Below are 17,053 nucleotides of genomic sequence, written 5' to 3' on the forward strand. Positions count from 1 at the left end.
TCATATGCACTAAAAAAAACAAAAAAAAAACAACCCAAAAAAACACAAACAGTCAATATTCCATTAATCCGGCGCTTGATATCTCGATAGTCCAACAAAAATTATCCAAATCTCAACCCTTGAATGCTGAACGGTCTGGATTTCTCCCTGAGCAGAGGTGAATATACAAGTTTTCTTAGTTCCATCTGCCTCTGGGAAAGCTGGGTGACAACCAATATGACTAACATTAGTAGTTATCATCCAGCTTTCCTAGAGTCCTGCACGAGAGCTCTGCAGTGATTCAACCCCCCCACCCCCCCATCCATTATAGCTGCAAAAAAGGCAAATCTGTTATTCAGGACTCTGTAGCAGCCGCATAGTCGGCCATAGCGGTTGTCACCCAGCTTTCCCAGAAACAGATATAATTAACACATTGATAGGAAGGTTCAGTGCAAAGTGCAGATTTCATCCATAAAATCAGGATTTCGGCCCATGTAGCAGAGTCTAGTTGCCGGATCGGGGGTGAAAGGGTCTAGTGGCTCGGGACGTCGTTCCTCAGTTTTGTCTTTGCATTTATGAGCAGTTCTCGGGCAAACACCGGCTCCACCTATGAATATGGAAAATCAGAGGGGTGCACATACAAATGGCATGGCACGTGAACCCCTTGTGTATCCCAAATGGTATACTCACATGAGCTGTTATGAACTTTTTGGGGCTCAGTATTGACCCTGGATATTCCTCTCCGAAGCAGAGCTGGATTTGATACTGGGGTTCAGGCCCTTTGTTCCTGACGTACATCTGAAGCTCTAAGAGATAGAAAAGAAGGGCCCTCAGAGCAAAAATCAAAATGGAGCTCCCTCTAAGAGCTGGTTCCCATCCTGGGAAAGGAGGGTCCAGGATCTATTGTCCCTTATTTCATGAGAGAAAGGTGGACTGCCCCCGGACCCCTGGTCCTCCGCCTTAGCTTGTGACTCTCATTGGGGAGGGTTAGGGGCCAGCTACATCTGTGTCCCCCTCTTCATGGCACCTATAGGAATGGCATAACACACGCACACGCACACGCACACCCACACCCACACACCAGTGAGATGTAGATCATGCAGCCTGAGGGTTAACAGGAATCAAGCAGAATTGTGAATGCAGCTCTGGATGTTATTGGAGTAGAAATGCTTTGTATGAACTGTGCATATCCTATAGTGCACCACAAAGAGGAATGTGATATACACAAACACTAAGCCAGCAGGGAGCATGAGTAAGTTGTTGGATCATGCAGCCTGGTAGTTAACAAGAATCAAGCAGAATTGTGAATGCAGCTCTGAATGATATTAGAGTAGAAGTGCCTTGCATAGACTGCATATCCTATAGTGTACCACAAAGAGGAATGTGATATACACACACACTAAGCCAGCAGGGCGCAGCAGCGAGATGTAGAACATGCAGCCTAAAAGTAAACAGGAATCGAGCAGAATTGTGAATGCAGCTCTGGAGTAGAAAACTCAAAATCAAGGTAAATGATGTATCAAAGTGACACAACGTGTACAATGGAGCTCAAACAACACCTATGTCAGTCTACTTCTCTTACCATGCATGAAGCGTTCCGTGTCCAACACCTGGCAGGTCTTCTCTCTCTCCAGTTTGTTCGGCTGGTCAGTATTCGGAGCTAAGGGGCCACTCCAGTAGACACGCACTTGGCATTGGCGCTTTATGTAAACCCCCTCAGGTGCCACCCAAAGCAACACCCCTTTGTCCAGGTGCAACAATAACCTCTTGACGACCAGCTGCACGTCTAGGGACAGGACGCCAGGCAGCTTGTGAGGCGGTGGCAGCGGGATATCCTCTAAAGAATGTGGCGAGGCCAGGCTGCATTCATGTTCGGATGTTGACAGGGGCATAATGCGGCACCCCTCCGCCGTCTGTGTGGTGACTTCGGTCACCAGCTTGCCTTGGTAGTACAGACGGACGTGCAGCCAGTAATCTGCGGCAATACAACACGAACATAATGAGAGATCAGTTTCAGGACTCCCCAGATCCCGAAAAGGAGCCTACGTAGATGGAAACCACTGATGTGTCTCACCGGATGATGAAGAAGATGGCGGGATGATGACGGCTTCCTCTGAAATATCTACTACTTCACGATCAATGTTTTGGGTTCTTAAGATGATTGGTAACGGAAAACACCCTGGAAAGAAAACAGTCGATAAAATGTAACAGATCATTTCTTGAGTGTCGCCCCCTACTGAGTAATGCACGTTGTGGGAGCCGTCACCAGGACTGGGGGAAGGGAAGTGACAACCGCTTGGAGAGCATTTCTGCCAGACAAAAATGGTTGTCACTTTTCAGTACCATTACAAGGAGTTGTCTCATGAAGACATCCCCTGTCCATATGCCCTAATAGGGCATAGGGGTATTATAGAGGGGGACCCCACTTGGGAACCCACCTCTCTATTAGCCAAAATGGCAGACCTAACTCCTCCCAGTCCCTGCATTTGGAGATATATAGTCCGATGCGGCTTCCTCTGGCCCAGGTTGTGGTTGTCAGACAACCCTTTTTATTTGTCTCACCTCTTTCAATTGGGCTGTTTTGACTTGTGAGCTGCGGATCTTTGGAGCAACCATGTTTGTTGGATAGACCGTTCATCGTCTGTTCCTCCGTCTATAGATGAGACATGAAGAGAGGAGAAAAATGAGGCTAAATGAAGAGGAGCATGAGATTTAGAGCTGAAGACAAAGGGCCAGTGTCCCCATTTCTCCCTCTATTGGTGTTCTATATCCCAAAATAAATGCAATTGTGTTTGCTCTATTGATAAAGATATTTGGTCCTTAGTGCACAATAAGACGCCCTTGAAGGTCACAAGACATCCTTATCTCCATCCAACCCTTACACAATCTACGGACCAGGGCGTGATCAACGTCCATTAGATGGAGATTAACTTAAGTAATGATGGGTAGAAAGCTTCATTTACATTGATCCTTAGTGGTTCTTCTTTCCGCAGGTTCTTGATTGCTTCTTTGGACCCCTCATCTGAAACACATTCATTTCCAAAAAGTTTATATGGCCAATCATAATAATCTCATGGATTCTGAATCAAAAAAAAGGGCCAAGTCAAGAAGGAGACTTACGAGTTTTCTCTTGAGGATCGGACACAATGCAATAGAGTTTGTAGGGTTCACCATAATCGTGGCAGCTCTCCATGACCTCCCGAAAGTCTGGGCTTTTGTTCAGGGCACATCGGAGTCTGGTCTTCCAGACTGTAGGGTCTTCCTTAATGGATCCTTCTCGAAATTTTCCCTTATACACGGCCCAGGCCTGGTGAAGCAAAGAAACCACTTTATACTATAACGCAACGCGGATCGCCTGACGTGATCCGGAAAGTTATAGGATTCACAGATCTTGAAAATGATAATAGACAGTGGTAGTCGAGTAGAGTGCTCCTGAAGGTCGTCAATTCCAGATTTGGTTCATGTCTTGCTTTACGGATTGTTGCAAATAATTACCCTGAATAAGGCGGCATCTTCTTCCTCTTTGTAGTTATGTTTGGCTGCGTGTTTCCATGGAATTCTGAACGTTGTTTTCTCCTTATTTTCCCACTGAAGACCGGGATATTTGCCACTGTCTATCTGAAGTATTAGCCACTCCTTTAATCTTAAAGGCGGGGTTCCTCTTTCACTCATCGTCTGACCCAAAAAATCTGAATCTTAAGGTTCTCCACTGTTAAGACCTGAGGAAAAGGCAAGAAGACTTGAGAAACCATGATTTTTTTTTAATCATAAACCTACATAGATTCCTTAAGTCTCGCATTGTGAAGGTTTGAGGTCAACATGTATGACCAGAATTAGTCTAGTTCCAAGCTCTCTTTCACATACTACTAATCTGGAACCAGTTGGCCCTTTCTATAGAACCAAATAATACCTTCTCCAGAACCTTTCCTACACAGCCTCCCTTATGGTTTTCTAGAACCTCCTTAATGTAGATCCAGAATTGCCCTAAGGCCTTTCTAGAACATCTCAAACTTTTTGAGGGATCTTCCTACATGATGCCCAGAATATTTCCTTCTCTCTAGAACCTCCTAAAATCCTTTCTTACCCTCTATCCCATCTCTTCAAGTCTTATTTCCTTCTAGCAAGATTCTTGATTACTTTTTTCCTCCCCCAAAAATTCTTCTCTCTAACTTCTCTCCAGAACTTCTAGGACATCTGAATTTGGCTACAGAACCATTCCTTTCCTTACGTATCTCCAGAGCTTTGTTTTCTTCTACTCTACACAAACTCCCCTAAGTCTCTCTCCATAATCTCTTTTTATCGGCCCACAAGATCTCTTTTTTTCTGCAGTACCTCCCTATTACTTCTTCTCAACCTCCCTCTTCTTATCAAACCTTCTTTTCTATCTAGACCTCTTCTTACTCCTCTCAAGATCCTCATTTCCTTTCTATAAAAACAGATAATTTTTTTTTCAGGACTTAATTCTCTTTTTTTAAACAAACCCATAATTCTCTTCAGGACCTTCTGTACTTTACCTTTTATCTCTCCAGAACCGTCATCCTGTTACCCTACATTCTTTTATCCCCAACCATCTAACTTTCTTTGCCAACCAACCAACCAACCAACCTCCCTGATTGTCTGGGGCAGTGCATTCCAGAGAACTGGTGCAGCACGAGAGAAGTCTTGGACTGGGAGGTTCGGATTATGAAGGATGTTAATCTTGGATCGTTGACAGTACGTGAAGCACGGGTAGGGTGCTAGACATAGATGAGGGAGGAGATGTAAGGAGGTGCAGCACTGGGGAGAGTTTTGTGGCTGAGAGTAATCATTTTAATGGTATTCTAAAGTTATTTGGGCAACCGGTGCAGCGACTGGCACAGGGTACAGGCGTTGGTGTAGTGGTTGATAAGAAAGATGAGCCCGGCTGCTGCATTCAAGATAGATTGAAAAAGGGAGAGCTTGAGGGAACCTCAACAGCAAGGAGAAATGGAGAAGAAGTAAAGCCAGCATATGATACACTGAACAAGCGATAAGAGTGGGCGATACTGAGTAGGCGTTGGTGGTCTACATGGTCAGTGGTGGTCTACACTGCAGAGAGATCCCGAAGAATCAATAGAGTATTTGCCGTTAGATATATAGTCCTCCAGAGACCATTCAGAAACTGCCCTTACTAAAGTTTTGAGTGTAAACACCAGATTGTTAGGGCCAGTTCACATGTTGCGTAAATACTGCGCATTTTCCGCAACGGAATTAGTTGCGGAATATCTGCAGCAAATACAGTAGCAGCAAAGTGGATGAGGTAAAGCAAATCTCCTCCACTCGCTGCGGAAATACCGCTCAGAAATTGACCTACGGAATTTCATTCCGCAGCACGTCAATTGTCTTTACGTAAACGCTGCTTATTCGTTGTGGGAATTACCCATTGAATCCAATGGGGATGTAAATCATGCATCAAATAGCAATTGTTCCGTTTTTTTGCGGCGGATTCGCAGCGATCCTGTTGCAAAAAAACGGAACTCCGAAAACAAAAATGTAACTTATCTAGGAGTCTGTGTTTCATCCTCCTGGGATGACGCTTCATCCTATATGACCGCCGCTGCAGCCAATCACAGGTTGCAGCGGTCTCCTGGGATGAGACGGGCGCCAAGGGTGCTGCGATGTATTGGGAGGTTCGGCGTATGGAGGGGGACTGCTTTGTCCAGCACACTTTTGAGTGTTTCACTGCAATGTTTGGCAGCCAGATTGGGAGAGGAGACAATGAGGACTGTAGACTGTCTAATGACCCTTTTACACCGGCTGATAAGTGGTTGGTGCAGCGAGCGCCGATCAATGAGACATGGTTGATTGGCGCTCGTTTGCTCCGGTTACACGGAGTTATGGATGTGGACGAGCGCTCGTTACTCCGATCGCTCGCCCCCATACATTATCATGTCGGCAGCGCGTCTCCCTGTTTACACCAAGGTGTCCCGCCGACAACCAGAATATTTAACTTTCTTAAAACGATACGACCAGAAGATGATCCAACGTTTGCTCGTTCATCTGCTGATCACTGCCCTGTTTACACTGCGCAATTATCGCCAACGATCGTTATATGAACACTTGTCTGCCCGATAATCGCCCGGCGTAATAGCCCATAACCCCTTCCCTCCTCAGCCATTTTTTGGATTTTCACTTTTCTTTTTTCCTCCCCACCTTCCAAAAGCTATATATTTTTTTTTTACTTTTCCGTCTATATCGCCATACGAGGGCTTGTTTTTTGCGGGACAAGTTGTAGTTTTCAATGGCACCATTTATGGTATCGCATAATGTACTGGGAAGCTGAAAAAAAATTATTTGTGGGATGAAAAGGGCAAAAAACAGCGATTACGACATTTTTTGGGGGGTTTGTTTAAACGGCGTACATCAGGCGGTAAAAACGACATATTCACCTTATTCTACAGGTTGATACGATTACGGCGATACCAAATTGATTTGTTTTCTTTTATCTTTTACCACTTTAAAAAAAATATATATATTTGCTAAATTAAAAAAATATTTTGTGTTGCCGTATTCGGAGAGCCAGAACTTTTTCATTTTTCCATCAATTTAGCGATGTGAGGTCTTAAACTTAGCGGGGCGAGCTGTAGTTTTCACCGATACCATTTTGGGGTACATGCGACTTTTTGATCACTTTATATTTCATTTGTTTGGAGCGCTAAGGTGACCAAAAAACAGCAATTTGCATGTTTTCGTATATTTTTCTTTTGCGGCATTCACCGAGCGGGTTAAACAACGCTATATAGTGATAATTCAGACTTTTATGGATTCGGCGATTCCACATTTTTTTTTTTTTTAACTGATTTAGGGAAAAAATGTGCAAAGGTTTTTTTTTTTAACTTTTAATACTTTTTGGAACATAAAAAATCTTTATTTAACTGTTTTTTACTTTTTATTAAATTTGTTTATAAGTTTATTAGCGATCGTTGGATCACCCGCATGATATACTGACAGTCTCAGGAGGCAGGGCTTCAAAGGAGTACAAAGATGGCGGACCTGGGGATCTTTATTAGGTCCCCAGGCTGCCATAACAACCGTTAACGGCTGATCGCACCGTGGGGGGGGGGGGGGGCGTGATGGCGTGTTTGAGGGGGTGCCCCCCTGATTCTAACAATTTAAATGCCGCGGTCGCGATTGACCGCGGCATTTAAGGTGTTAAACGCGCGGAATCAAAGTGAACTTTGATTCCGCCCGCTAGAGTGAGACTATCGGCTGCGTAACAGCCGTCACCCGCTGTGTATGGAGCGACCTCAGCCCGTGACCGCGCTCCATACTTCCCCTTAACCCTTATTATCACGTACAGTTACGTCATATTGCGTGAAGGGGTTAAGAGTTGCTGAGTGTTAACGGCATGTCGATTTTTGATTGTATAATGGGCAGGTATTTCCTGAAAAGTTTTGATAGTAAGGGCATGTGCGCACACAAAATCAAAAACGTCTGAAAATACGGAGCTGTTTTTTTTAGCAACTCACGTTTTTTTACGGCCGTTTTTGGAGCTGTTTTTCAGTCACTAAAAAACGGCACCAAAAACAGCCCAAGAAGTGACATGCACTTCTTTTTCGCTGGCGTCTTTTTAAGTGACGTTTTTGGAAAACAAGGCGTAAAAAAAACGCCCCGTCGGAGCAGAACGCCGTGATTCCCGTTGAAATCAATAGGCAGATGTTTGTAGGCGTTCTGCTTCCGATTTTTTTTAACCGTTTTTCGGGACGTTTACGGCCCGAGGAACGGCCGAAAGTAGCCTGTGTGAACATACCCTAAAAGAGAGAAGGTTTTGGTCAGGGAGCGGGAGAGGGGTGTTAATAAAGTCAGAAACTGAGCAGAGCCGGAAGAACAACAGTGAATGGCGTCTTTATGTTAATAAGTTGTGAAAGGTCTAGAGAAGAAACTGAGAGACGATGACGAGATTGTGTTATCAATGGGGATGTTAAATGCACCCATAATGAGAGTTGGTAGAGAATGGGCGGAAAAGGCTATGGGCGTTGATTTGATCAGTATTAGGTCATGTTCACACTTCATATTTTTAGGCATATTTCAGCAAATGAAACGCTTGTATTACGCACCAAAAATACACTTAAAATACGCCTGTTGAATGAAAAAATGGCACGTAAAAATACACTTGAAAAAAAATAAATAAAGTTGCGTGTCACTAGTAAAACGCCTAGTAAATTACAAAAGTGCATTTTCACATAAAAAATAGCCAGCAAAGGTTTCCACAGCCTTTAACCCGTTAGTGACTGCCAATACGCCTTTTAACGGCGGCCACTAACGGGCTTTATTCTGATGCATACGCCTTTTTACGGCGCTGCATCAGGATGAGTAAACAGAGCAGGGAGCGTCGAATCTCCCTGCTCTCAGCTGCTAGAGGCAGCTGAGGGCTGGGAGCGTCCCTGCTCTGCCGGGTGAGATCGATATTAGTATCGATCTCACCTGTTTAACCCTTCAGATGCGGTGCACAATAGCGTGCACCGCATCTGAGTGGTTTTGGAGAGAGGGAGGGAAGCTCCCTCTCTCTCCCAGCGACACCCGGCGATACGATCGCCGAGTGTCTGTGTCTCTAATGGCAGCCGGGGGCCTAATAAAGGCCCCCAGGTCTGCCTTTAATGAATGCCGCAGGCATGACCTAGCAGATGCCTGTCCGTGTTAAACGGACAGGCAGTAATACACTGCAATACAAAAGTATTGGAGTGTATTATAATAGCGATCGGAGAATCGCATATTAAAGTCCCCTAATGGGACTAGTAAAAAAGTTTAATGAAGTTAATAAAAAAATAAATGTGAAAAAAAAAGAAAAACCCAGCTTTTCCCCTTACAAAATGCTTTACTATCAAAAAAATAAAATAAAGTTAAAAAGTTACACATATTTGGTATCGCCGCGTCCGTAACGACCCAAACTATAAATCTATAACATTATTTAACCCGCACGGTAAACGCCGTAAAAAATGTAATAGAAAACTATGGAAAAATTGCTGTTTTCTGTGAATCCTGACTTTAAAAAAATGTGATAAAAAGAGATAAAAAAGTCGCATCTGCTCAAAAATGGTACCAATAAAAACTACAAGTCTTCCCGCAAAAAAAAAGCCCTCATACGACCGCATCGGCGAAAAAATAAAAACGTTACGGCTCTTCAAATATGGAGACACAAAAACAAGCCATTTTGAAAAAAAAACTTTTTTACTGTGTAAAAGTAGTAAAACATACAAAAACTATACAAATTTGGTATCGTTGCAATCGTAACAACCCGCTGAATAAAGTTATTGTGTTATTTATACCACACGGTAAACGGCGTAGATTTAGGACGCAAAAAAGAGTGGCGAAATTTCAGGTTTTTTTCTATTCCCCCCCCCCAAAAAAAAGTTAGTAAAAGTTAATCAATAAATAATATTTCCCCCAAAATGGTGCTATTAAAAAATACAACTTGTCCTGCAAAAAACAAGACCTTATACAGCGATGTCGACGCAAAAATAAAAAGGTTATAGCTCTTGGAATGCGACGATGGAAAAACGTCAAAAATGGCTTGGTCATTAAGGGGTTAAAGTCTATAGTAAAATGCATTATTTCATGCGGTTTAATACGCTCAAAGAAATGTATGTGTGAAGGAGGCCTCAGGTGATTCAAGAAAGTGAATAGTGCATGCGAGCTGCACATGGACGAGGGAAGGACAGAGGGACTGATGTGAATAGAACCCACCAGAGGCATGAACGGGTGAGAGGTTAGAAAGAAAACAACAGCCGACATGAATACAGAAGCAGTGAACGTGGTGAGGATTCTTGGGTGAACCACAGTAGTTGAGCTGTAGACAGGATTGTTTGAATAGTTTCCCTAATCATAGCTGACTCTTACCCTCTACATGCCATACATTACCTGCAGCGACTCTCTAACCATATGAGACGAGGTGACTTCTGGCCTTGTGCCACCTCTAGCACCTCCCTCATGTCTCTCCATAACCTCATTTCGTCTCTACAATGCATCCTCCCTCATGTCTCTTCAGAACTTCAGTTTCTTCTCTACACAACCTCCCTCCTGTATCTCCAGAAGCACATTTTCTTCTCTACTATAAAACTTCCCTTCGATTACTTCAGAACCTAATTTTCTTCATTATACAACCTCCCTCATGTCTCTCCAGAACCTCAGTGTTGTGTCTACACAACCTCCTTCATGTCTCTCCAGAACCTCAGTGTCTTGTCAATACAACCTCCCTCATGTCTCTCCAGAACCTCAGTGTCTTGTCAATACAACCTCCCTCATGTCTCTCCAGAACCTCAGTGTCTTGTCAATACAACCTCCCTCATGTCTCTCCAGAACCTCAGTGTCTTGTCTAAACAACCTCCCTCATGTCTCTCCAGAACCTCAGTGTCTTGTCTACACAATCTCCTTCATGTCTCTCCAGAACCTCAGTGTCTTGTCTACACAATCTCCTTCATGTCTCTCCAGAACCTCAGTGTCTTGTCAATACAACCTCCCTCATGTCTCTCCAGAACCTCAGTGTCTTGTCTAAACAACCTCCCTCATGTCTCTCCAGAACCTCAGTGTCTTGTCAATACAACCTCCCTCATGTCTCTCCAGAACCTCAGTGTCTTGTCTACACAATCTCCTTCATGTCTCTCCAGAACCTCAGTGTCTTGTCTACACAATCTCCTTCATGTCTCTCCAGAACCTCAGTGTCTTGTCTACACATTCTCCATCATGTCTCTCCAGAACCTCAGTGTCTTGTCTACACAACCTCCCTCATGTCTCTCTAAAACCTCAGTGTCTTTTCTACTATAAAACCTCCCTCATGCCCCTCCAGAACCTCAGTGTCTTGTCTACACAACCTTCCTTCATGTCTCTCCAGAACATCAGTGTCTTGTCAATACAACCTCCCCCCTGTCTCTCCAGGACCTCAGTGTCTTGTCTATACCATCTCCTTCATGTCTCTCCAGAACTTCAGTGTCTTGTCTGCACAACCTCCCTCATGTCTCTCTAAAACCTCAGTGTCTTTTCTACTATACAACCTCCCTCATGCCTCTCCAGAACCTCAGTGTCTTGTCTACACAACCTCCCTCATGTCTCTCCAGAACCTCAGTGTCTTGTCAATACAACCTCACTCATGTCTCTCCAGAACCTCAGTGTCTTGTCAATACAACCTCCCTCATGTCTCTCCAGAACCTCAGTGTCTTGTCAATACAACCTCCCTCATGTCTCTCCAGAACCTCAGTGTCTTGTCTACACAACCTCCCTCATGCCTCTCCAGAACCTCAGTGTCTTGTCAATACAACCTCCCTCATGTCTCTCCAGAACCTCAGTGTCTTGTCTACACAATCTCCTTCATATCTCTCCAGAACCTCAGTGTCTTGTCTACACAATCTCCTTCATGTCTCTCCAGAACCTCAGTGTCTTGTCTACACAATCTCCTTCATGTCTCTCCAGAACCTCAGTGTCTTGTCTACACAACCTCCCTCGTCTCTCCAGAACCTCAGTGTCTTGTCTACACAACCTCCTTCATGTCTCTCCAGAACCTGTGTCTTGTCTAAATAATCTCCTTCATGTCTCTCCAGAACCTCAGTGTCTTGTCTACACAACCTCCCTCATGTCTCTCCAGAACCTCAGTGTCTTGTCTACACAGCCTCCCTCATGTCTCTCCAGAACCTCAGTGTCTTGTCTACACAGCCTCCCTCATGTCTCTCCAGAACCTCAGTGTCTTGTCTACACAATCTCCTTCATGTCTCTCCAGAACTTCAGTGTCTTGTCTACACAACCTCCCTCATGTTCTTCTCAACTACACAGCCTCCCTTATATTTCTCCATAACCGTCCTCCTTTTTCCTTAGAACATCCTTTCCTCTCTCCTGAAGCTTATTAGACTCCTTTCTAGGACCAAGGTCCTCCAATATTCATGACCTCTACTAATTATATCACGTACAGCCTTGTTCTTTTCTCTTCCAAAGAATCTTACCTACAGAGTCGGGTCTGGCCTTGTCTATGGAGACAGGTTTTTCGTTCTTCTGTACCTTCTCTCTAGATTTAGACCTCACCAAGTTGAACGAAAAGTGAAACTGATATCTTTACTTTCAGTTTCCAGCTTCACAATGACTAGAACAGGGAGCTTGCCTGCTCCGACCTATAAATAGGAGACTCAGCCCAACTTGTTGCCCATAAGGAACCATAGGTAATAAAATACAATCCAAACGCGCAAAGCATGGTACTTATAACCCTTCATATATGGTCTATTGCTATGGTAGATATATATTTTGATACCAGCCAATGACTATTGCAAAAATTTTAATTGCAAAAAGTTCTCATAGAGGCGGAGCTTAAAGAGGAAACAGGTATAAGAATCTGGAAAAAAAAAAAGTGACTACCCGAGGGGATCGGCAGTTGAGTGTTCAGCCTCTGTGGTCTTGAAAAAATATGTGTTAAGCCCGAAGGAATTTACCACAAACCACGAAGTTCCTAATATTTTTTATTAAAGATTGCTCAATGAAGAAATTATAATAATTATAACGATACAAAACAAGGATTAATATAATATAATAGACTTCAGATATTAAAAAGAAAACTCAGTCTCGTAATAATATTTCACAGGTAAATGAATGCGCCACTCTGAACAGTCTTGTTTCTAGAAGGCTCCGCTGACAATAAGCTGATTATAGGGTGATCCGCTGCAAGGACGCCCAGAGATCAACTGTGGGGGAACCCTGTATCAAGTGTTCAATTCTTCTGCAGCGCCACCACAGGAGAAAGGAAGCATTGCGCAGTTCTCATTCAAAATAATGGGTAGTCTGTAGGGCTGGGCAATTCATCTACAAAAAAAAAAAAACACGAAACCGAAATTCAGTGCAATTAATCGACGGCATCTTGCACATTTTGGCTTTTTCAATATTTCTTCCCGGTTTCAACTGTATCTGCGTCTTCAGGCTACAGATTCAGTTAAGGGGGCATTATACTGTGTGGAGTGCAGCTATACGGGGCATTATACTGTGTGGAGTGTAGCTATACGGGGCATTATACTGTGTGGAGTGCAGCTATACGGGGCATTATACTGTGTGGAGTGCAGCTATACGGGGCATTATACTGTGTGGAGTGCAGCTATACGGGGCATTATACTGTGTGGAGTGCAGCTATAGGGGGCATTATACTGTGGAGTGCAGCTATACGGGGCATTATACTGTGTGGAGTGCAGCTATAGGGGGCATTATACTGTGTGGAGTGCAGCTATAGGGGGCATTATACTGTGTGGAGTGCAGCTATAGGGGGCATTATACTGTGTGGAGTGCAGCTATAGGGGGCATTATACTGTGTGGAGTGCAGCTATAGGGGGCTTTATACTGTGTGGAGTGCAGCTATAGGGGGCATTATACTGTGTGGAGTGCAGCTATATGGGGCTTTATACTGTGTGGAGTGCAGCTATAAGGGGCTTTACACTGTGTGGAGTGCAGCTATAGGGGGCATTATACTGTGTGGAGTGCAACTATAGGGGGCTTTATACTGTGTGGAGTGCTGCTATAGGGGGCTTTATACTGTGTGGAGTGCAGCTATAGGGGGATTTATACTGTGTGGAGTGCAGCTATAGGGGGCTTTATACTGTGTGGAGTGCAGCTATAGGGGGCTTTATACTGTGTGGAGTGCAGCTATAGAGGGCTTTATACTGTGTGGAGTGCAGCTATAGGGGGCTTTATACTGTGTGGAGTGCAACTATAGGGGGCTTTATACTGTGTGGAGTGCTGCTATAGGGGGCTTTATACTGTGTGGAGTGCTGCTATATGGGGCTTTATACTGTGTGGAGTGCAGCTATAGGGGGCTTTATACTGTGTGGAGTGCAGCTATAGGGGGCTTTATACTGTGTGGAGTGCAGCTATAGGGGGCATTATACTGTGGAGTGCAGCTATAGGGGACATTATACTGTGGAGTGCAGCTATATGGGGCTTTATACTGTGTGGAGTGCAGCTATAGGGGGCTTTATACTGTGTGGAGTGCAGCTATAGGGGGCATTATACTGTGTGGAGTGCAGCTATAGGGGGCTTTATACTGTGTGGAGTGCAGCTATAGGGGGCTTTATACTGTGTGGAGTGCAGCTATAGGGGGCATTATACTGTGTGGAGTGCAGCTATAGGGGGCTTTATACTGTGTGGAGTGCAGCTATAGGGGGCATTATACTGTGTGGAGTGCAGCTATAGGGGGCTTTATACTGTGTGGAGTGCAGCTATATGGGGCTTTATACTGTGTGGAGTGCAGCTATAAGGGGCTTTATACTGTGTGGAGTGCAGCTATAGGGGGCATTATACTGTGTGGAGTGCAACTATAGGGGGCTTTATACTGTGTGGAGTGCAGCTATAGGGGGCTTTATACTGTGTGGAGTGCAGCTATAGGGGGCTTTATACTGTGTGGAGTGCAGCTATAGGGGGCATTATACTGTGTGAAGGGCAGTTATAGGGGGTATTATACTGTGTGGAGGACAGCTATAGGGGCATTATACTGTGTGGAGGCAGCTATAGGGGGCATTATACTGTGTGAAGGGCAGTTATAGGGGGTATTATACTGTGTGGAGGACAGCTATAGGGGCATTATACTGTGTGGAGGTAGCTATAGGGGGCATTATACTGTGTGGAGGGCAGCTATAGGGGGTATTATTCAGTGTGGAGGCAGCTATAGGGGGCATTATACTGTGTGGAGGGCAGCTATAGGGGTATTATTCAGTGTGGAGGCAGCTATAGGGGGCATTATACTGTGTGGAGGCAGCTATAGGGGGTATTATTCTGTGTGGAGGGCAGCTATAGGGGGTATTATTCAGTGTGGAGGCAGCTATAGGGGGCATTATACTGTGTGGAGGCAGCTATAGGGGGTATTATTCTGTGTCGAGGGCAGTTATAGGGGCATTGTACTGTGTGGAGGGCAGCTATAGGGGGTATTATTCTGTCTGGAGGGCAGTTCTAGGGGGCATTATACTGTATGGAGGGCAGTTATAGGGGGTATTAGACTTTGTGGAGGGCAGTTATAGGGGCATTATACTGTGTGGAGGGCAGCTATAGGGGGCATTATACTGTGTGGAGGCAGTTATAGGGGCATTATACTGTGTGGAGGGCAGCTATAGGGGGAATTATACTGTGCAGAGGGCAGTTATAGGGGGTATTATTCTGTGCGGAGGGCAGCTATAGGGGGCATTATACTGTGTGGAGGGCAGATACAGGGGCATTATACTGTGTGGAGGGCAGTTACAGGGGCATTATACTGTGTGGAGGGCAGTTACAGGGGCATTATACTGTGTGGAGGGCAGTTATAGGGGCATTATACTGTGTGGAGTGCAGTTATAGGGCCATTATACTGTGTGGAGGGCAGTTATAGGGGCATTATACTGGGTGGAGCGCAGTTATAGGGACATTATACTGTGTAGAGGCAGCTATGGGGGCAGTATATAGTGTGGAGTGCGGCTATATAGGCATTATACTGTGTGGAGGGCAGTTACAGGGGCATTATACTGTGTGGAGGGCAGTTACGGGGGCATTATACTGTGTGGAGCTCTGTTATGGGGGCATTATACTGTGTGGTGGGCAGTTATGGGGGGCAATTTACTGTGTGGTGGGCAGCTATAGGGCATTATACTGTGTGGAGGGCAGTTATGGGGGGGCAATTTACTGTGTGGTGGGCAGCTATAGGGCATTATACTGTGTGGAGGGCAGCTATAGGGGGCATTATACTGTGTGGAGGGCAGTTATAGGGGGCATTATACTGTGTGGAGGGCAGTTATAGGGGGCATTATACTGTGTGGAGGGCAGCTATAGGGGGTATTAGACTGTGTGGAGGGCAGTTATAGGGGCATTATACTGTGTGGAGGGCAGCTATAGGGGCATTATACTGTGTGGAGGGCAGCTATAGGGGGAATTATACTGTGCAGAGGGCAGTTATAGGGGATATTATTCTGTGTGGAGGGCAGCTATAGGGGGCATTATACTGTGTAGAGCGCAGTTATGTGGGCATTATACTGTGTGGGGGCAGTTATGGGGGCATTATACTGTGTAGAGGCAGCTATGGGGGCATTATACTCTGTGGAGGGCAGTTATGGGGGCATTATACTGTGTGGAGGGCAGTTATAGGGGCATTATACTGGGTGGAGCGCAGTTATAGGGACATTATACAGTGTGGAGGGCAGTTATAGGGGCATTATACTGTGTGGAGGGCAGTTATAGGGGCATTATACTGGGTGGAGCGCAGTTATAGGGACATTATACAGTGTGGAGGGCAGTTATAGGGGCATTATACTGTGTGGAGCGCAGTTATAGGGACATTATACAGTGTGGAGGGCAGTTATAGGGGCATTATACTGTGTGGAGCGCAGTTATAGGGGCATTATACAGTGTGGAGGGCAGTTATGGGGGCATTATACTGTGTGGGGGCAGTTATGGTGGCATTATACTGTGTGGGGGCAGTTATGGTGGCATTATACAGTGTGGAGGGCAGTTATGGGGGCATTATACAGTGTGGAGGGCAGTTATGGGGGCATTATACAGTGTGGAGGGCAGTTATGGGGGCATTATACAGTGTGGAGGGCAGTTATGGGGGCATTATACAGTGTGGAGGGCAGTTATGGGGGCATTATACAGTGTGGAGGGCAGTTATGGGGGCATTATACTGTGTGGTGGGCAGTTATGGGGGCATTATACAGTGTGGAGGGCAGTTATGGGGGCATTATACTGTGGAGGGCAGTTATGGGGGCATTATACTGTGTGGTGGGCAGTTATAGGGGCATTATACTGCGTGGGGGCAGCTATGGGGAAATATACTGTCTGTGGGTGGCAGTGTCAGGGGGTATATTATATACAGTAGTATACAGCAGGCTCAGGGGATAAATATGAATTCAATGGCGTAGCACGCAGATAGGGGGCCTGGTATGCAGAAAGGGGTGTGGCCTAAATAATCGTTCATTAATCATAATCGAGGTCACATGTTCAATTAATCGTGATTTTGGTCATAATCGCCCGGCCCTGGTAGTCTGTGGACTGTGTAGATGTGCTGGGTCCTCCTATCTGCTGCGGGCGGAGGACCCCCGTCTATTAACCTCTTAGTGACCAGCCCATTTTAGGCCCTAAT

General features: G+C 45.2%; 1 protein-coding gene across 1 annotated transcript; it reads right to left on the reverse strand.

Annotated features, from left to right (window-relative positions):
* Nucleotides 1-306: 306 nt before the first annotated feature.
* Nucleotides 307-12,004, reverse strand: LOC142665467 (interferon regulatory factor 4-like). The gene is made up of 9 exons (XM_075845172.1): nt 11,925-12,004; nt 3,475-3,698; nt 3,100-3,286; nt 2,943-3,001; nt 2,542-2,632; nt 2,054-2,158; nt 1,562-1,954; nt 670-785; nt 307-586 (listed from the first exon to the last, which is right to left on the reverse strand). The coding sequence occupies exons 2-9, from the start codon at nt 3,649-3,651 to the stop codon at nt 512-514; spliced, it is 1,203 nt and encodes a 400-aa protein (XP_075701287.1). The 5' UTR covers nt 3,652-3,698; nt 11,925-12,004; the 3' UTR covers nt 307-511.
* Nucleotides 12,005-17,053: the final 5,049 nt, after the last annotated feature.

The sequence above is a fragment of the Rhinoderma darwinii genome, chromosome 13 (assembly GCF_050947455.1).
Source record: "Rhinoderma darwinii isolate aRhiDar2 chromosome 13, aRhiDar2.hap1, whole genome shotgun sequence".
NCBI classification, from domain to species: domain Eukaryota; kingdom Metazoa; phylum Chordata; class Amphibia; order Anura; family Rhinodermatidae; genus Rhinoderma; species Rhinoderma darwinii.

What these genes read in the sequence shown, in the direction of transcription:
- LOC142665467 (XM_075845172.1), bottom strand. Translation starts at nt 3,651, where the DNA reads ATGAGTGAAAGAGGAACCCCGCCTTTAAGATTAAAGGAGTGGCTAATA. An exon ending in AAGATGCCGCCTTATTCAGG is followed by an intron (nt 3,287 to 3,474) that starts GTAATTATTTGC and finishes TTGCTTCACCAG; the next exon opens with GCCTGGGCCGTGTATAAGGG. An exon ending in AAACAGCCCAATTGAAAGAG is followed by an intron (nt 2,159 to 2,541) that starts GTGAGACAAATA and finishes TTTTCTTTCCAG; the next exon opens with GGTGTTTTCCGTTACCAATC.